The 21,353-nt window shown below is 40.1% G+C and overlaps 1 protein-coding gene across 2 annotated transcripts in view; it reads left to right on the top strand.

Annotated features, from left to right (window-relative positions):
• The window catches only part of LOC143294243 (uncharacterized), a 23,612-nt gene extending 6,993 nt beyond the window's left edge, over nucleotides 1–16,619 (top strand). The window contains exons 2-6 of one of the 2 annotated variants that reach the window (XM_076605687.1): nucleotides 261–559; nucleotides 4,573–4,631; nucleotides 5,801–5,883; nucleotides 12,451–12,691; nucleotides 16,482–16,619. In XM_076605687.1, coding sequence (XP_076461802.1) covers nucleotides 261–559; nucleotides 4,573–4,631; nucleotides 5,801–5,883; nucleotides 12,451–12,653 — 644 coding nt within the window. In that variant the 3' untranslated portion in view covers nucleotides 12,654–12,691; nucleotides 16,482–16,619. Of the gene's footprint in view, nucleotides 1–260; nucleotides 560–4,572; nucleotides 4,632–5,800; nucleotides 6,076–12,450; nucleotides 12,692–16,481 lie in introns of both variants that reach the window. The other variant, XM_076605679.1, reaches the window with a different exon arrangement.
• Nucleotides 16,620–21,353: the final 4,734 nt, after the last annotated feature.

Here is a 21,353-nt window from a genome sequence, read left to right as displayed (position 1 = left end):
GAGAGAGAGAGTTATGTGTGATTACACACACACACACACACACACACACACACACACACACACACACACAGAGAGAGAGAGAGAGAAGAGAGAGAGATAAAAAGTATCATGTCTGAACACAGAGGTAGCAAGGAAAAACACAGAGGTAACAAAGGAGAAAAATGGTTGTTAGTGCCTGGGGCGTGGGGGTTGCTGTTTAGTGGTTCTGAGCACGGGGGTAGCACAAACAACAACAACAAGTACACTGTTCCAATTTTTAGGTCCGGATGGGTTGGCGGACCACCGCGCCCACCGACTGGTAGACCACCGTTGCATTGGGAACTACCACTACACCCGTGAGGCCACCTACGACACAGACTACCTGTGGCGCTCCCCGCCCCCGCTTCCCGCCCTCCGCCGCCACCAGCATCCCAGCCGATTGGGTCCCGGCCCCCCCGGGCCCCCACGCACCGAGCCCCCCATCTTTCTCCGCCCCCGCTGCTCCTTCGCCGGTGAGGTGGGCTGGCACGAGAGAGTGTTCCTGGGCCATTACTCGGACTCGACGGGTCATCAGTTTTTGGTGAGGGTGGGGTTTGGGTGTGGGCGTGTTTGTGTGTGTGTGTATGTGTGTGTGTGTGCGTGATGGGGCGCGGGTAGTGTTTTTTTGGGAGGTTGTGCGTGTGGGGGTATGGAGGTGTGGGGTAGGGGTGGAGGAGGGGATGAGAGTGAATGAGAGGGTGTGTGTGAATATTTGTGTTTGAATGTGTGGGGGTGAAGACCGTGCAGAGTGAGAGAGTGAGTGGGGAGACGGGGAGTTCACACATACACACATGAATAAAAATGCTCTCTCTCTCTCTCTCTCTCTCTCTCTCTCTCTCTCCTAAACGACACATTTATCGTGGAATTGACAATACACAACAACCATCAAGAACAACCGTGTTGGCCCATAAATTTTGAAAACATGTTAGGCAGATAGAATCGCCTGTCAGTTTAGGGGTGTCTTTGAATGCCGGCAGACACGAGGTAAGTGGAGTGGAATGGGGCGTGAAGTGCCAGTGTGTTTCCATCCGCTTGGTTTCACTCTGTCATGGGTTCTTCAGTCTACTAGGTCTACACATTTCGTGGGGACGCCGGCAGTTCAGAAAAAAAATCTCATTCCTCATCTCTTCTGTCTGTCTGTCTCTGTCTGAGAGACAGGTTAAAATTGATAAGGCTACCCACATTGAGATAATGTAAACACCGAGGTATATGAAACGTTAGTAAATGAACCTGAGAGAGGGAAGGAAAACTGGGTGTGTCTAGTAAAGAAGACATTAACTATAAATGGGTTTGGAACTGCGTTAATTGTGAATTCAGCGGCACTGCTCACGGGGTGTTCGTGCTTCGTTCGTCAACTGAGCAATTATGTCAGGCACTCGCGCGTCACGTGCAAGTCAACACTCAGTTTAGCAAGCCGGCAACTTTTTTTTTCTTTCAAATTTTTCTTTGTTTAAAAAAAAACTTTTTTACTTTTTTTTTTTTTTAAAGGGGAACTTGCACTGTGACCAGAAACACGCGCACGCCAGGTTGGGTAGGTATGCGAACGGTCCAGTCGAAGCGACCAACTTTTTACGTGTGTACTGTGAAGATAACATGTCGTACGATAGCCAAACGTTGTTCTTTTGTTTTGCATGGCTTTCTCCGACTGGTTGCACCAGGGAAAGTTCGTCTGCTCATTCTTTTCAACATTTTGTCGACGTTTGAAATAGCAGGGGTGTCCGAGGGTAAATGCGAACGGGCAAGTCTAATTGCGAACGATGGCTTTGGGTACATGTAGACATTTAAAACAGGTCTTTAACTCATAACATGTTATTTGAACATCGTACCAGACTGTTATATTGCTTGTTTTGATCACACACGCACACACGCATTTTAAACACACATCTTTTGAGAATGCTGAATACGTGCAGCATCGTTCGGACTCGTGTCAAAATATCCCATTGTCTCATTGTCAAAACTGACGTTCTGATCTAGCTTTCACCAGTTATATGTTTTCTTGAATTCTCCCAGCACTGGTAATGCGCATTCAACATACACGATCAAATCAACTATCTTAAACTGTGTCAAATTTCAAGTCCTATAACTTTCTTTCCTTGATTTTAGGATTTTGAGAGCACGTTTGTAACTTGCGTGAAGAGAAGAAAGAGCGCGGAAATAGCCAGAAATAGCTGTTTGACTGGTTCTTGGAAATGGATATTCATTAAAGTATGAGGAAAAGGTTGAAGCAGACGTTAAATTGTGAAATGCAACCGTAATGAACGCTTCTCAGTAAGTGGGGCGGTGTACGAATCGTTCGCAATTACACTCGGTTCGCAGTTTCCCATACCTAACCTAATAGAAAGGGGAACATGCAGCTGTGCCGTGTCAGGAGCGTTTCATAACAAAGTTAATTCACGTTTGGAAACCTGTAACACGTACACAAGTTTATAGTTGCGGGACGGATGGGCAGCGTGATTCCAAATTTATGACTTGAAGGTTAACCAAGGTATGGGTGTCTTTGGCAATACACACACACACACACACACACACACACATCTCTCTCTCTCTCTCTCTCTCTCTCTCTATAATGTTGGTACACGAAACATCCCTCTGACAAAAGTTTAGAATTTATAATGCATGACACAAAAACCCTTCAAGATCTAGGTCGCTTTATTTATCACTCTAATAAACGTCGTGCTGCTTTATTATGATAACGGGCACAACCTGAGTTCTGTTATGTTTAAAACAACGAACGTGTATGTTTAAGCGGACTTGCTCACGATGGTAGACATTTACCTTTTTGAATTTTCGATTCATGTGTTTGCATGCCCGGTTTTACAAAATCGAGTCTGCGCGCGCGCAAGTGTGTGTGTGTGTGTGTGTGTTGGGGTGGGAGGGGGGGGAGATGTGGGAGGGGGTGTGGAGGTGTGGGATGGGGTGTGTGTGTGTGTGTGTGCTCAACATTGTAATGGGTCAGAAGGCCTTCTGCAATAAAACATTTCTGAGTTCTCTCTCTCTCTCTCTCTCTCTCTCTCTCTCTCTATATATATATATATATATATATATATATATATATATATATCCTGTGAATATTTCGGTTGTAACATCAGAGCCAGGATGTGGACGGTATACCGAACAATTGAGCATGTTTCAAGAAAGCAAGAATTACAAAAAGTCATGAGAAACTAAGACTGAAATTGTTAGCTTTATCACCCCATGAGCCAGAGAATAGTTGAAGCACAATGGAAATCTGAAGAGAAACAAATAGGACACCTTTTTATGTTATTACGATTTTCATAATTTTCTGTATAGATTTACCTACATATATACATAAAGTACAGTTGTATTGTAAAGAAAACTTAACATTATTTGGCACTGATCTAGATGAAAACATTAAATGACATATTCAGTGGTACAAATTCTTTAAAAAATTGTAAAAATCAAGGCTTTGATACACCCAGTTTTTATGTTACATGTATTTTGTTTTTTGAATAGTAAGCACTCTATGAGAAGTCAAACTGTATAATGTATAGCATAACGTATTAAAATTAGTACGGACAATGCCAGTTTCTGTATCATGGCATTTGTATGGAACACTATTCCGTGGCTTAAAGCCATGAAGATTGCTTACTTCAGGTGTGATCTGATAACAACAGGGACTTGTAGATGTATCATGAACATATCTTTGCCATGCTTTAAGACATTGCATGTTCTATCATTATATGTCTACATGTACAAACAAAAAGTGGAAAAATATTATGTCTGAATCAAGTGTTAGTTTTTCCCTTCTGCAGAATGTTGTTAGTCTTTAGGTGTTGTTTTTTTTCTCCTGTTTTTATTTCAGTGGTCAGGGTTCAGTTGCCTCATTTCATCCTTGTATTGTGTCTTTGGGAAAGGCATATTTTATTCTGACATTCCTCACTCCACACAGGTGTGAATGGGTACTTGATTAGGATGGGTAAGGGTAAGATGGCGAAAGGAGAGGATTCATCCCCACCTAATTCCTATGCCGAGTCCTAGACACAGTGGATATATGTAGTCATTTCCCCAGTGGCCTTAAAAGACTTTTTAACTATTACAAAACTAGCTGATGATTTTTGTGTTTGACTTCCATTCATTACCAAAACTCTACTGTATCCATAACACATCCCTAGCACTTTGAGCTGAACTGTTATAAAGTAATTACAAAGAGCAGTTGGGGAACAGTTTTTTTAATGGTGCATATGTATGAGACCATGCATTTGTGTGCACGCTTGTATTTGTAACTTATATCATGCAGTGTTTATTGAATAATTTGTGATTTATGAAAATTGTGTGCATGTACACTACAAGCTCTCATGCTTTCTCACACAAGCATGAAAATGCACACACAATCACATGCATACATGTGAGTAGGTAAGATAGCAAGTCAGATTTGTATGTGTGTGGAGAGTTATGGAATATATCCCAGTGATAATTTCCTTTGTACAATATTTTGATACAATTGATCAGATTAGTTTTCAATTCTGTATGAAAATACACTTATAAAGTAAGAATTTGTGCATGATGCTTATGTGTTTGTGTTTGTGTCTGCAGACAGGTGAATTCAGACGAGCTCTTGAGGACCTTTACACACATCGCTTTCAAAACCCCTGGTAAGTATCAGAGATGAGAACAATAATGCATATATGAATATACACATGGGAATTTGAAAATGGGGTGTATCCATTCTTCAGAGTCCAAGGTTGTTTTTTTTATTTATGGATAAGTATACCCATTCATGGATTGATGTATGCATTCACAGATATGGCTGTGTCTTGCTTTAGAATAAAATTTAAAAAAAAGATGTGTGCACACAAGCTCATGCACGTAAGAACACAAACACAGACATTTGTTTTTGAATTAAAAAAAAAAAAAGTAACACCTGTGTGCACACAAGCACATGCACACATGAACTCAGCTAGGCATGTACATTCATGCGTCAAGCATACATTCAAACATTGCACTCCCCAGCTTAAATTTTAGTTTTATTATTCACATGCTGTCTTTCACTTTATCACTTATAGCTGCTCTTTCTTACAGGCACAAGCTCACCTCACTCTTTCACTCATTTGCACCCACATGTGCAACACAGTTTTGATGAAATTGACAAAACCCAAAGGAAAAATAATTGACTTTTTAAAAAGTGCTGTTTCTAATGCTGATGTGTATGCATACGCACACACTTATATACATGTGTGCAAATGTACACACAATGAGCAACACAATGTTAATGATCTTTTTTTTTTTTTTTTGGGGGGGGGGGGGATTTTTTTCTTATATCTTTTTATTCAATGATTATATGACAAATATTACATACTTTTAAAGAAAATCATGGAAAGTGTTAAAAAAGAAAAAAAAAAGGGGGTGGGGAGAAAAAATACACATGCATACAGTGATACATACACATTTTATTTTTAAAATCACCTACACATACACACACAAAAAAAAAAAATTGAAAAAAAAGTGTTGGTTTTTTTTTGTTTTTTTAAAAGAAGGAATAAGTCATGTACACAAAAAGGAGCTGGAATTTTCAGTCAACGGTTCCATATTTATGAAAAGGAAACATAACAAGCAACCTGTTCCCATTATGACCCCCGTCATGTTTTTATCTTGCTGTTTTCCATAATATGAATGAAAATTGATAGACCAAAATGTGCTGTAGCATGGTTGAAGGAGGGGACTTAACGCAATGTATATATTCGAAATAAAACAGACTTCAGTATGCTGTAACATGGTGGAAGGGCAGCACACACAATAAAGGCTTCCTCACTGCATGACGCAGGTACCCCGGAATAGAGGAGATTCCGATCCCCGGTCGAGACGGCGCCTACTTCAAACGCTTCCCCAACACGGGCAAGCCACCAGGTACGTGGCCTGACTTTAGGTCACATAGCGTCAGTGGGTGCCCGAGTGGCGGGGCTTCGCCCCCTGCCTCATCCAAGGGGCGGCCCTGGAGAAGGGCCCCTGCCGCCACGCCCATCACCCTACACAGTGATAACAGAGAGGTTGTAAGTGTGGAGAGCAGCCAGGATGGGGATGGAGGGGTCAGCCATCAAGGTATGGTGTGTGTGAGTATGTGTGTGTGTGCGTGTGTAGCTGCAGGTTGTCTTCTGCTGCATCACTCACGGCACCAGACTGGTAGGAAAGGTCAGACACATCCTGTTTAAAGCTTAGTCCATAGTTGCAGAGTGGAGTACGGCCAGAAGGCAAAATGGTTAAGTTTTGATGTTTGATGCTCACATCAAAGTATGGAACGGATAGGAAACAAAAGACAAACGCTACATACACATGTGTGCCAGAGATTAGGATGAATGTGAATTAAAATCATTGCTCTTTTTTTCTTTTTTTTTTTTTTTTTTTTTTTTGGCTGTCATCAGCCTTGAATGAAAATTTTCCTGCATTCAATATATGTCAAAGTTGAGCTGTTTACAGTTTGAGGATTTATTTTTGCATTTCAAGAATTGGTAAAGTTCTATAACAGTTTTCATGTAACAAGCCACAAAAAAGAAAGGAAAATACTGTGAATTCTTTTTTTGCCTTCAATCCTGAAAGGTATGATTTTGATTTTGCCTTTAATGCTTGATAGATTTTTTAAACTGGCTCCAGCTCTGTGCACAAGACTGTGTAGTAAAGGTAGACCAGTAATTAAAAACTGATCTAACGCCATCCGCTGGCAGACAATGAGCGCTGCTCTTGAGTAAAGGGAGGTAATTGTAAGTTTGTTTGAAATCTATGCTTTTAGAATTATGCTGGAGTGATAGATCGGTCTCTCCACTGACAGGCACAGCTGTTTACTTTTATGAGTATCTCACGGGCTGATATTCTTCCTCAGTCACCTGTTGAATAGAAGTATTAAAAAAAAACCCTGTTTTTCAGCAAGAAGAAAGTGTAAAGTGAGGTAGGAGATTCTGCTGCAGTCAATCCATCAATCTCCCTCACAGAAATGATAACCTCACACCACTCTGTGTATTTGATTTCACAAATTGAAGCAGTGAACAGCCAATATTTTGGCTTATTGACCTTTAGGGAAAATATTTTTTCAGTTTAATGCACCAATACCAGCAGCATTTGGCATCTTGAAAAGAAAACATACATGAAAGCAATGTTTCATATTTTCATGTTGGCTTAGATTGCATACCATCCCTTCCACAGATAAAAATACAAAAATTGTAATTTTTGTTGTTGTTGTTGTTGCTCCCAAAACACATGATGATGATTAAGATTTGTGAACAAGGAAAGTAAGTCCTGGTTCAAGACAAGGTTGAGACATGCAGTTTATATTTATCATTGCACACCAGTATGGAGTCAACATTTTACATAAGTAATTTGTTGAGTTTTCATTGCAACAAAACAGAAAGAACATACATATGTCAGTTAATATGTATACATCTATATTTTATTCTAATGGATTAAAATGACGCTGAAGATCACTGGTTTCCAAACTGAAAGCTACCAGCTACATTTTTGTCTTCTTTTTTTTCTCTCAGAATTTTGAGCTGTGTGTAGAGGGACATATCTCTGTCCTGAAAATGGTAGGTAGCCAGGCCCAGTGACATGCTTGCCACTTGGAGCAAATAGGGTGTCTGACTTGTGTGAACCAGTCTAGTGCCTGTGTGTACTTCCGTGTTGTGACACCAGTGCTGGCTTTGGATGGAGACTAACTTGCCTGCTTGCTGTGGCTTTGTGCTTGATCTACTACTCTGGCGTATAGTTGGTGTCCAGTAGGTTTGTATGTTGGTGAGTTGACGGTTTGCTTCTTATGTTAACTCCTTGACTGCTACTGCTGAGTATGCTTGTCACTGAAGGGCTGTCAACTCACTGAGGTAAGACAGCTTGCAGGTCAGGATGTCAGTCAGCAGTCTTTATCTGGACTTCTTCCTTTTGTGATTGCATTTCTTTTGTTGAGCAAGGTGAATCACACCATTGATAAGTACACAAAAATAGTAACTGCCTTTCAGACTCATGGCATAGTGATCTCATGTTACCAAGGTTCAGCAGTCAAGTGGTTAACTGTAGCAGAAATATACCAGCAGTGGTTGGTTGATACTTGGTGACTGCCTGTCTTTGCTTGAACTCTTTTTCCTTGGTCTCCTCACACTCATATTTTCTCTGCTGTTTCCAGTGTTCTAATCTTTTTATGTGCTTCTCTGTACATTTTCCCATACTGGGCTGTGTGGTGTTCGATATAATTCCTCTGTGTGTGTCTATACATATGTGTGTGTGTGTGCACACGCGGACACATGCATGTGCATACATGTGCTTGTAAAGCTGCCCACAGTATGAATGAGAGTCACTGTATGTTTGTTGGAGAGGTTGAGCAGTTAGGAAGATCATAGTCAGTTTTGGTAAAACATGTCAATACATAAAAGCAGAGTCCTCACCTCCTCACTTGGAAATCAACTTGGAGACATTTACATTGAATTGATGGCATGCTTGTTCTAGTTTTAAGGAATAGAAAACACAAGGGTGGGGTAGAGAGGGAGGTGGGGGAAAAGATGAATTGGGATGTATGAAATATGTAGCAGCTAAAACAGTAAAATCAAAAATCTTTTGGATTCTTTGATGTGCAGATTGAGGTTGGGAAACAGCTAGAGGATGGATGGAATATGATACTTGTGTAGCCATGTTCATGATTCCGAGTGGTATATAAAAGGGGACGGTACAAAAGAATTACTGATTTACTGAATTAAAACTGAAAGGATAGAAAAGGTCCACATGCACAGGCCAAGCACATATATAGGGCCAGTCACAAAAGGGTTTTTCTATTGTTTTATTACAATATTTAGAAAAGATCAGAAGAAGAGAAGAAGAGATAAGACAGTGCAGTAAAATATTAGGCAGCTGACTGTGTGCACGACACGCTCGATGTGTGCTTGAGAGCGGCACCTCGGAAAGTGACCTGTGGACAATTACAGCTTTCAGTTCAAATTCGAACTTGAATAGCCTTACGCCACAGGAGTTACTTCCTCATGTCAATGGTTGGACACCGTCACTGCAGTTAAAATGTCATCGGCTTTACAGCATGTGCTGTGGGCTGAACTACAGTTTGTAGCCAGCTGAGCACTTGGATACATCTCCCCCCATCTTTTGAAATCCATCATCCATGATAGTTGATTAAAAGTAATTCTTGTGAGCAGACTTTTATGAGCATCAACCAAGAATTAGTGAGCAGGTAAAGGGAGATAATTTAGCTGATAATGGACAGCACATGAAATGACCACAACATTCTCAGGAACAATACCCTACATCTATATTCAAAGTGGCATTAGCCAGGTTAAGTTATGAGTTTGAACTAAGTGGAATGCATCCTAACTTAACTTTGAAGAGTTTGATATAATTATAGAAGGGGTCCCAGTTAGGTTAATACAGTATGAAGTAGGAAAGCATTCAATTTTGTGCCCATCAATCAATGTTTCAGCACTGTCGGATATACATGTAGAGTAGCAAACATATTTGATAGGATAGATTGTAATAACATGAATTAGACAGCATGTTCATAGACATACTTCGCATTGTTAAGACCATGTGACAAGCTAGATCACAGTTTAAGCAAGATAGAATAAAACACATAAAACATGAATTTTGCAGAAATATTTGAAAATGAAGACATAATTAAAGCATGAACAGGAATGATATGAAAAATAACATAATAGCACTATTTCAGCTTGTGAAGATAAAACCAAAACAAACAACATAAGTATTACCATCATGACTGTTCTGGCTGAAATGTCTCTCTGTTCTGGCTGTAAAATATTTCTTCGCCAGTCTCAATACACTGATAGTGGAGTCCTGGTTGCCAGTTGTGTGGATCGCCTTGGGGTGGGAGCTGGTAGTGGAGGCGGCTCTGGTGCAGCTTGCAGGGTTGATGTCCTGGGCCTTGGCATGGGTCTGACTAGCCACACACCACACTCATCGTCAGTGTCAGACACTTTGTCCTGGCGATGCAGTGGGGACAGGTCAGTTGGCGTGACAACAGGTGGTTTGCTGGTTGCGCCTCTGCTGTGTGGGGCTGAGTACAGGTGAGGGGGGCACCTGTGGGACCACGGCATCAGGTGTGGTGCTGTGGCACCTCCGTCATCGTCTGTGTCTGCAGCGTCCTGGTGCTGCCACAGAGGATGGGTCTGACCAGGTTCCCACAGACTGGGTCTGGATGCAGGCAGGCTGGGTGATGTTGCTGTTGGATGGGCCCGCTGGAGAAGTGTTGCTCCAGGTCGCGGTAAATGCCAGGCCAGTAGACCTGGGGCTGCAGCATTTCTGCTGCCTGCTGGGAGCCCTGGTGACCAGTGCAGTGTTGGATGGATGACAGGACCTGGGGCCAGAGCTTGCTGGGAAGCACCAGCTGCTCAGATGCCTCCACACTTAGGGTCCATCACCCGTTGATGCAGGACACCCTTCCTGCAGACCAGTCTGTCATGCTGCTGGGTCAGAATATTGGTCTGCCAGTTGGAGCCACAGGAGTTACTCCTCATGTTAATGGTTGGACACCGTCACTGCAGTTAAACTGTCGTCCGCTTTATGGTATGTGCTGTGAGTCAAACTACAGTTAGTAGCCAGCTGAGCACTTGGCTGCACTTGATCTAAGATCACACAAGCTTGCTTTGAAATCATTTAACATAAGAAACAAAGTGATGGGGATGGGTCAGGGAATGGGGGTACGGGGGATGCAAGGCGCATGAAATGGACAAATATAGGTTAGGTAAATTAGCGGTAGGATACTGACAATACAACCAAGAGCAATTCTGTTTACTTATTTACTTTTTTAGGCTCAAAATAGTCTGATGATAGGATACATTAATTGGGATTCTCAAACACTTTGGCGATAATATAAGCACATACATTTGCTTTGGAATCTTTGGCATTCAAATGGAAAAGACTGGGATGTCTGTGGAGGTGATGAGGTGGAAATAGAGGATGAACTAGGAGATGTGATGATTGCTGCTGAGAGCTCAAAAGCTTTTTATTTAAAATTCTGTAAAACTCAAATAAAACTGTCAGGCATGGATCGATGGAGGAGTTAGTGGGTTAGAGATGAAAAGAGGAGAATATTGTGTGTGTGTGTGCGAGATGCTGCGTGTGTGTTTGTATCTTAATTAACATACTTTCTTTGCTCAGTTTTGGTTGGATTGTGTTTTGCTCAAGTTGAACATGTTTTTGCATACGTGTACGTGTATTGTTGTTTTTGCTTAATTGTACACATGTATGTACGCACCTAGCATGTATATGTATGATTAAATACATGTTTGTATATGTTCAGTATACACACCCATGTTATGTAATTTTTACAGAAGAAAAAAGAATTATTCAGAAAAGATTTTTAAAATATCAGTTTTGATTCTGTCCAACATATATTATCAAATCCTTTTAATTTCCTTACTCCACAGAAAGCATTAATCATTAATGAAGCACTTGTAAATGAATGTCTTTATGATACATATCACAGTACATAGCAAAGTGTTCAGCACTTGTATGTTGGTAATGTTTACAAGTTTGTGTATTTAAAAACTTCCGTTTTGTGTGTGTGACAAAGCTGAAAAAAAATCAACACTTTTTTTTTTTTTTTTTTTTTTTTTTTTTTAATGAGTTTTGGTCTTGTCTGAAGTGAAAGTATCAAACTCCCTTTTTTTTCTTTTTTTTCTTTTTTATAATAAAGTTTTGCTTTCGTCATTGAAAGAATACAATGTACAATTCATTAAATCAGAGTTCAAAAGCTATTGATGTGTCATTGGGGCAGCCATTTTGCCCACTTCTTCTAAATTAAGATGGACTATGATGCAGTTTTGTCAAACAGGTCAATGTAGAAATAAATCAACCCAGCATTTTGACTTAATTTTTTGTTCTTTTAACTTGGGGTGAAATGAGCCGTGACTGTGTTTCATTTTCAATTTCTCAAGAAGGCGTCACTGTGATCGGACAAATCCAGATACGCTACACCACATCTACTAGGCAGATGCCTGACAGCAGCACAACCCAGCATGCTTGTCAGGCCTTGAGTGCATGCATATGTATTTGTGTACTAAACAGAGTGGTTTTCTTTTACAGAATTTTGCCAGAGGACAACACTTTAGTTGCCAAGGGATCTTTTTCAGTGTGCCAAGTGCGTGCCGCGCACAGGACCTTGGTTTATTGTCTCATCCAAATGACAAAACGCTCAGTTTGATTTTCCAGTTAAACTTGAGAGAAAGGGCAAGAGTGGGATTCAAACCCAGACTCTCATGGACACTGTGTATTAGCAGAGATGCATCTTAACCATTCTGCCACCTTGCTTCTCATGACTGTGAATGGTGCAGCAAGAAGATTTTTGTTTTAACTCGGTTCTTTAATATGTCACTTGATGTTGAGACAGTTGCTGTCATCAGTGGGATAGGTGTTTGAGTGTTGTCATGACATGGGGGTTTGGGGTGGAACACTCCATGACTGTGAATGGTGTGGCAGGTTGGAGAAGCAGTCAGTTGCAGTCCACGGCATACCCTGGCCAATCGGTGCAGGCACGAGAGGGGACCAGCAGCAGCAGCAGCAGCGACAGCACCCTCACCAGCACCATCACCAGCAGCAACAGTAGCCAGAACAGATCCAGACACAGCTCTGGCTCTGCAGGCAACATCCGCACCAAATCTCCACACATCCACTTCAGCTAGAAACACTGCATGGTCTGTTTTCTTCCCACAGTCTTTGTGTAAGTGGATTTTTTTTGTTTGACCTACATGTGTGGCTTGAACAGGTATAGCTTGTGACAGTGGTGTTTATCATGGGCATGTTGTTGAGTGACAGCTGAGCTCTGTACCAGCTGTCGCTCAATCTCTCTGTCTCAGGACCTTATGCTTGGAACGAGCTCTTTCATATTTGCTTTTGTGAAATCTCTGCACTCAGCTTTTTCAGTTCTGGTCTCAGAACTTACCTCTTTCCAAAATAGCCTTCCCCTCCCCACTCTCTTCCAGTCTATTCCTTCTCTAGGTTTCTGTTCACATGTATTTTTTAAGTTTTGTCTTTCATCCCTCTGAATCAGTTATGGGTGCATGTGAATGACTGGTGTGATCCTGCTTTAATTTGTCTCTGGACAAGATTAAGCACTATTTAACTTTTTTTTATTGTTGTAGTTATTATTATTATTATTATTATTATTATTATTATTATCATCATTATCATTATCATTGTTATATGGAACAGAAAACTGCTCCACTTCTTAAAATTTATTTATGCACAAGTCCCTTTTCCTACCTTCCTGCAGCATACTTGTTCATGTCCCTCCCTTTCTTGCAGGAGGTATACCTGATAAACAGGGGAGGGTGGGCATTTTGTTGTCAGAACTGCTTGATTCTGTGTGTTGACTTCAACTACTGGATGAAAAAAAACTCAGAATTCTCTTCAGCTCCATCAGTAGCAATGATTTGTGGTTTATTTAAAACACTTTCTTCAAAAGGCGTTTGTGTGTGTGTTTGGGTTTTTTTTGTTTGTTTGTTTGTTTTTTGTTTGTTTGTTTTTTAGTCTCAATGAATTTGATGCACAATTTCGAGATTACAGAGATCAAGACCACAGTGAGATTCAGACCCAGTGCACACTAGAAGTAATCTTACAAAATATTTCTGAAGAATTATATGCAGCTAAGACAAAGAAGTGGGTGTGGAATTTCAGATAGATTTTTTAAAGACTATCCAGTGAAATGTAAAAACCTTTCAAAGTATAGCTTGTCCAATGATACTGACCACAGAGAGGTCAGTATTCAGTGAGATTCGTGACATTTTTTGCTTGTCATTTCTCTCAGATGTTTGGACTACTTAGCTGTGCTTTGGTTCAGAGGCTGTAGAAATTAAAAAGTTGTTAATATATGTTGTATAAAATCCATTGAATTTGTCCTTAACCTTGGGTCAGGGCAGATTTTTTTTTTTTTCCTGAAGTGTGTAAACAAAGTGATTTATTTGATAACCCTGTTTCAAGTGTCTGTGTTTCTGTATGCATGTATATGTATGCCCGTGGTAAGCTTTAACAAAACTCAGTTTTCTTTGGAAATACATTTTCTGTCAGCAGGAAGTGTTTAAAGCATTTTCATAATCATTATTTATCCCAGCCATATTTCTGCTCTCCATCAGAAACAAGTGTTTTCCAAAATGAATCGTGGGCTTGAATGGGAATAATTCCACCTATAGCAGCCCGCATTGATCAGCATTTCATTGTTAGATCATGATTACAGGTCCATCAATGTTTCAAACTTAACCTGTCTTCAACACAGACTTGGCCAAACCATCACAAGTACTCCTAATGGTTGTGTAACACTCTCTTTGAAAAACCAATATTCAATTATCTTTCGGTAATTACTGCAATGATCAGATGATGTGTAAATTGAAAGTCAGTCCAAATATTTTTTACTCTGTCAAAAATAGTTGTACAATCGGAATATGCTGGTGTGTGACTGGACACCTGGACAGTTCTTGGGTGGGCTGCATGAGTGAACTTGGCACCACTAAGTTTGCTCAGAGTTAAGAATGTTCCCAAGTGTATGGGATTAAGTGTGGAGTTAGGAGCATTCTTAACAATAAGCAGACATAGGGCTGCTGAGTTCGCTCATGCAACCCACCCCTTGTCACACTGGATTAACATTTTACTTGTATCCAAACAGTGTAAATCATGACAGAAGAAAAGAGGCAATTGAACACTGTCTCTGCAATTGTCTTTTTGGGGAGCCCATCTTTTCACTGTTAGCCGCGCGAAATTTGGCCAAGCAGAGCAAACCAATAGGCCTAGTTTGCATCAGTTTGACATGGTACAGTATATGACACCAAATGTCTTTTTAAAAAAATCCTTTTGGAGGAAGTGCCACACACTGTAAGTACTTTGACAAAAATGGCAAAATGATGACAGATTGATATGGGCTGATTTTATATGGCACAGGCAAAAGCTTTAAAAGAACTGGTGCAGTGTACTAGACTTTAATGATTCTATTTGAGATATTTTTTTCCCCTATAAGTGCGAACTGGACCAAATAAAACAAAGTTTGAATGTTTTTGCTTTTTTTTAAAGGTCTGTATTAAATGTTAATAGTGATGGGTGCTTTTATATCATTCTACATTGTACCATTATTTCATTATTTCTGTTATTTTAGGTGTGTGGTTTTTGAACTGTGAAACCCTGAGATAGAGTAAAAAAAAAATTTTTTTTTAAAATTAAAGTTTTTCATACCCTTTTTTTTTTCAGTTTTATTTCATAGTTCCTGTGTTCAAGTGAGAGTATGTCACATGTCTTGAATTCATTGTCTCTCTTGTTTTTTGTTTGTTTTTGTTTTGTTTCTTGTTTCTTTTTTTTAACCAGAGTTCCTGTGTTCAGTTAAGTGAGTATTACACATGAGTCCCAAAGACTTTCCTCGCTTATTAAATGTACATGTTGATAAAGTTAATTTGATGTAAGAATGCAGCACAGTGCATTTTCAGAATTTGTTTGCGAAGTCACTTTCCTCAACCAAGGTCAAAGGGGAGTAACTGTTTTCCTGTCATTCAAGAACTGTTGGTGGATCTGGAAGAGACCAGAATCAACATAAGTGCATGCATATTATCATGATTATTATTATTATTATTATTACCATGTTGATACTAATATAGCGCCTGTCTTCAGTCAGAGACCAAACTCTGAGCACTTTACAATCATTTGCACTGCAGGCTGCCTTCCTAAGTAGAGCCAACTGAAGCTGCCATATGGCACTCATCATTCATTTTCTGGGTTATTCAGTCAGGCTTCAATCACGAGCACACATACACAAGTGTATTAGGGTAGACTTTTCCTGCAGAATTTTGCTTTTTGTTGTTGTGGGTTCTTTAACATGCTCTAAGTGCATGCTGCAAACAGGACCTTGGTTTATCATCTCATCCGAATGATTAGCATACAGGCCACCACTCTTGGTCTAGTGGATAGGGAGAAAATACTGACGAGAGTGGAATTCCGTTCAGCGCAGTCAGATTCTGTTGCTTCTTTGGCAGATGCATTACAATACAGCCACCACCCCATGTGGTTCCTCTTTTTGTCATTTTAGGTGTGTCTTCTTATTCATTCAGTACCTTCAGGTGGCAATAATTGAGCTTGATCAGTTTGATTGTGCAGTTTTCCAATATTTCATTTTAAGAACTGTCTTTTTAAGCACAGTCTGGATACTGTTTTCTTTCATGTGACAGGTGGGCTGGCATTTTGTGTATGTGTCTTTCTGTCCTTTCAGATCATGTTTTTACCATCTTTAATCTTCAAACTGAAATAGCAGAATGGTAGCAACTTGCTGATAAACGCCCTTTTTATTAGCCAGTAGTTGAAGATGATTCTTAGTCACGAGATGATTCATCCCCACAGGAGGGTGTTGTTCATGTTGATTACAATTTTGTCAGTGATGGAATCAGTTTAAATGCTTAAGATCCATTTATACAAAAGTAGAAATCTTCCTGCACTCCAGCTGCTTTGTGCAATAACACCAACCCACTTTTCTGTTTCAGATCACATTTCTATCAGGGGAGCAGCTGTTCACAGGGACGTTTCTTGACTTGATGCTTTACTGGACAAAGAAATTTGACTGCACAACCATTAATTGCAATTACACATTGTTTAACCTGGCACGCTTTGTGTCTACGCATTCAGAATTGTTAACAGCATTTTGGTATAGTTATTCTCTTACAGAGCAGTGTTTATTGGATTGGAACTGCTGACATATAAAGATTGTTGACTTGCTTACAAGACAGTGGGTGTGACTGATCCAGCTTTGTTTTATAGAAGATTTGAGACATTTCTTTAGTTATTTATTGTATTGATGTCTGAGAACAATTAGATTTCCTTTGGAGAAACCTTAAAGGTGAGTTCTGCACCATTAGTGAAGACATTTGGGTAAGCTGAATATTAATGTTCATTAATAATGTCAGATTTGTTGATAAGACAGCTGAGGTTTAATAAACATTCAATTAGGGGTGCCATAGTTCTGGAGTCACAAAATTTGGATGAGGGTAAAGACCACACATTGCAATCATTTGGACTTGGTGAGAAGTTTAAGTGTGTTCACCATAGTGATACCATGACAAGGAATAGTTCAGTGTGGCCAAGGTACGGAATCCGAGAAAGGTTGCAGGTTATGCAGACCACTGTGTACAACCTGTTCCCACGCAGGCTGCCGAGGGGAAGGGGTATTACTAGGTGGAGGGGTCCAGCCTGGAGAGAGGGAGACTCTGTGGCTGGGATGCTGAGAGGTGTGTGTGAGGCGGCCAGAGGCTGCCTGACAAGGTGGCTGGCATCCGTGGCCCACAGGGTGTATGCGTGGCGCCACTTCATCCTGACGCACCAGGAGCTGTGGCTGTTATGGTTTGCAGGGCTGTGGGCGCAGTGGAGACGCTCTGCCAACCTGCACTGGGCCAGGCTGTGTCTGTTTCTGCTGGAGCAGCTGACAGCGGCAGAAGAGCTGCAGCAGTCAGTGTGGGTGCGTGTGCAGTTTGTGTTGGCTCTGCTGAGGATGGGCAGTGCCAGGTGCTGCTCCAGGCTGACCAGATGTTGGTACAGGCTTGCTCTTTGCTGGCCCTTCAGCCTCTTGGTGCACAGTTACAAGCCATACAGACTGCCGCGTCCTCTTCGTTCCTTGGCCAGACCCGACCTGTCCAAGGAGGACGAGTTGACACGATGTTTACGGGACTTCAGCTGTTGGAATGACAGATTCCCATTGGTGGAGGAAGACATTGCCTGCCTGTGGGCCGAGCCCCAGGGGAGGGCACTGGTGGTGGGCCTGCTTATTGCTTTTGCCGTGCTGAGTGAGGTGGTGGCAGCCTCCTGCCTCCCTGTCTGGTGTGCCTCTGCCGCTTCCTGTGCTTCACATGTGGGTGTCAGTGAGCTGATGGCCTCTGCCACTCTCTCTCACTCTGTCCTCACCTCTCTCAAAGGAGCAGCTGCTGTGATGTAATCCTGCCACTTGTAATGGTTCAGATTTCGTGCGATAAGATGATGTAAAGAATTGGCATAAACTGAGTTTGATTTAGTTTGAACATTGCCGGATGCTAATACATTTACATTGCTTAGAGAGTGGTCTTTTTAGAAAAATAAGTTTGGAGTTTTACATGCAGAAATTGTATTTGGTAAGCATGTTAAAAAAAAAAAAAGCTCTCCGTGTAACTAGTGGTTTCTGTTGTTTGCCTAATGTCTGAATTAATAATTTGGTAAAGTTTGTGTAGATATTGCAGAAACTGCATTCGTTCTCAGTTGCTGGAGTCATCTGGTTACATATTTTGTCATTTTACAGTATTTTACATCTTTACATTCCATGTCATGCAGTGTAATCAACACTTTTATTATTTGATACATTTCTCTTGAAAAATCCACGTTCTTTGAGATATGTACTTGTTAATTTATTACACGGTTTTACAGCTGTTGACTCTTTATATGACATTTTAAAATAACTTTTAATATTGATATATATTTGTCGATATCCTACTTACATATATGATATCACTGACAGCATTTCACTTGAGACATTTGTCATTCCCTACAAATCCTGAAAAAAATGAACAGCTGTGTGTTCACAACCTCCCACCCCTGATATTTCCTGTTTCTATGTTCCTGTGAACATAGTTGTTGGTGCTTGGAATTGGTAACTGCTGCTAATTTCTCCAACATATGGATTTTCTATTTAAGCTTTGATCTGTGTTCTGGTTTTTAAAGTGTGACTGCTAAATAACCCAACAGTATCACATTGTTATACTCTTGCAACTCTGCAATAACACTTTGAATCAAAAGCTAATCAGTGCCAACACAAGCTCATTTGATTGGAAAAACCTGGTTATAACTGTTAATCTGAAGCTGTAGGATAGGCTTCCTGGTCATGTTTGTAAAACTTTTTTTTATCATGATTGTGAGAATCTCATGTTTAGATGTTACTTTTTTTGTCTGAACACTTGTCTGTTTGGAATTGGGTTTAGTTATCTTAGTTGATTGTAGCTGTGCTTTTTTCCAAATGTTAACACAGGGTAATGGAACAGCATGGAGATGAAGGCCTTCAAAAAATTGAAGGTAGGTTTTGTCACTTAGATCGTTTGATTGCAGCTAACTCTATTCCTCTGTGAGCCCATTTTCATTCTTTCACAGTATTAACAGCACAGCCTTCAGAATTCTTCAATGATCTCTGAATAAAATGTGAAAAGCAAGTCTTAAGGATTCATATTGTACTTTAAGATTTTAAGTTGTGTGCATGTTTGTATATTTTCGGACTTGTTCTCTGCAGTATTTGAAAATGTACTTCACTCATATATTTCTGAATCATGTCTTTAAGTGATTTGACACATATATTTATTCATGTGCACATGTACAATACTGCATTATTCAAACACAGAACTGATGAAAGTTCAAGTGAACAAACATCACACATTTTGGGGTAAGCAGTTGTGCATACAGTTTACTGAGAAACCACTGGTAGATATACAACACACAGTATTGTTGGGTTTGTCACATCAAGCTCAGTATGTAACATTATCTGTCCAATTAAAGCAACAATGTATATATTTGAGCAGAGGCAGGAAATAAAAAAAATATATTTCCACCCAAAATTGAATACAATAAACATACACCAGGAATCAAATGGCAAAATCTTGCACTGAAGGTTATGAAGTTTCGGCATACAAATTTGTACACTACCCCCACACCCCACACCCCTGCATGTGTTTTTCAACATGTCCCTCTACATGTCTTTAACAGAACAATTTCATGCGTAGAAAGTTCTCAGCTATATGCCAGTTAGATTTTTAAGTTGCATGCTGTCCTCTGGTATTTGTTTGGTGTAAATGCAAAATAAAAGGTATACATTTTTCAAGTGGAAAAGACAGTTCACAAGGTATAGTCCCCAAAGTAATCTATACAGCTGATCTTTTTACTCATGAACAGATATGATTAAAACTGAAATGATGAACAGATGCTTAGTTCTCTTGCCTGCAGGACTTCAGCCTCTCTCAAATATTTCCCTTCTCACTAAGCCCCTGAGGAGATGGATGCTCACAACATTTGTTTTCTTTTTTTCATGATTGTAACATCTGCTTTCCAGCTAGTTGGCATCAAATAAACTAACATGAAAGCAAGTTACACAGAGTGACAGAGGATATAATGTATTTGACTGAAAAACACAAGGAAAGCAATCTTTCCTGCTTAAAAAATGAGTGAGCATGACCATCAAAATTCAAGAGAGAAAGAACTTGATATCCATTTTCCTTTTTAAAAGAAAAATGTTGAGTGTACAATCCTCCCAGAAAAAAAAATCAACTGGATTTCACGCACATTTTGTTTGTATGCATGCACACAAATTTGCGTAAATGCAAAGTATCACAGCAAAATAAATATATACATGTATACACACAGAAAAATATCTCAAATATTGAACAACCCTTGTCAGGTATAAGAACACATGTAAGTACTGTCAACTTTCAAAATCAAGATGTGGCGAAGATGAGGGAGATGTTGAGAAATGAGAAATTGGAGTGAGCTTTGGTCTGTAGTCAAGTGAGTGTTCAAAAGAATATAACATCCCTTTTTTTCCTTGCTATGAAAGATTTCAGTCGTACAAGGGGTTGTAACTTATCACTTTGTTCATCATTTTGGTTTTCTCACACAATTTCCAAGGCCTCTCCCTCCTTTGGAAGTTGGCTTCTGCGGCCTACGCCCAATGTTGTTGTTTTCTTCCCCATAAAATCATGTGCTCCTTGTTTCTGCAGTCTTCTCCCTCAACTGTAAGACAACTGATGTTGAGATGTTCTTTTGTTCTCATGCCAAGTGTATTAGCAGTTTTCACCAGTGTGAAAACCACAGTCATAACAAGATAAATGATAAACAAGAATTTTGGTTTGAATTTTTTCCATCTCAAGAATGTGTTTGGGCAGACCTGTTAAAAAAAATTGCTTGTGCATCTGTCAGTAGTCAAATAGAGGCAACCACCAATATACTGGTGGTTGAATTATTGTTGCTTCCAGCCTATTTGAGGGCTGTTGGTTGAATCAATATAGCCTCTTAGGCTACGTTCACTTAAGCCCAGCCAGTTGCTGCCAGCTAGAAACAATTTGGCACTTTCCACATGGAAGAAATGAATATTATTGTGGTGGATTACACACAACATTGAAACGGAATTTTCATCAAAATGATCTTCACCCCATTAATCAGAATCGCAGCATACACAGAGAATACAGTCATTCAATGCCCCTGGTAATGAGTGACACAGAAATGCATGGATTATATAATGCAGTCCAAGACTTTTCAAACTCTGTTGTAATCATCATCTTTGTCATAAATAACCTGTTTCACTTTCTCCCTCTGTTCGCAGTCTTGGTGTAATCCTGGACCAGTCTCTTTCCTTCCAA

This window comes from Babylonia areolata, chromosome 1, assembly GCF_041734735.1.
Source record: "Babylonia areolata isolate BAREFJ2019XMU chromosome 1, ASM4173473v1, whole genome shotgun sequence".
NCBI lineage: Eukaryota > Metazoa > Mollusca > Gastropoda > Neogastropoda > Buccinidae > Babylonia > Babylonia areolata.
The sequence above is the reverse complement of the archived record's forward strand: the minus strand, read 5'-3'. Positions and strand labels throughout refer to the sequence as shown.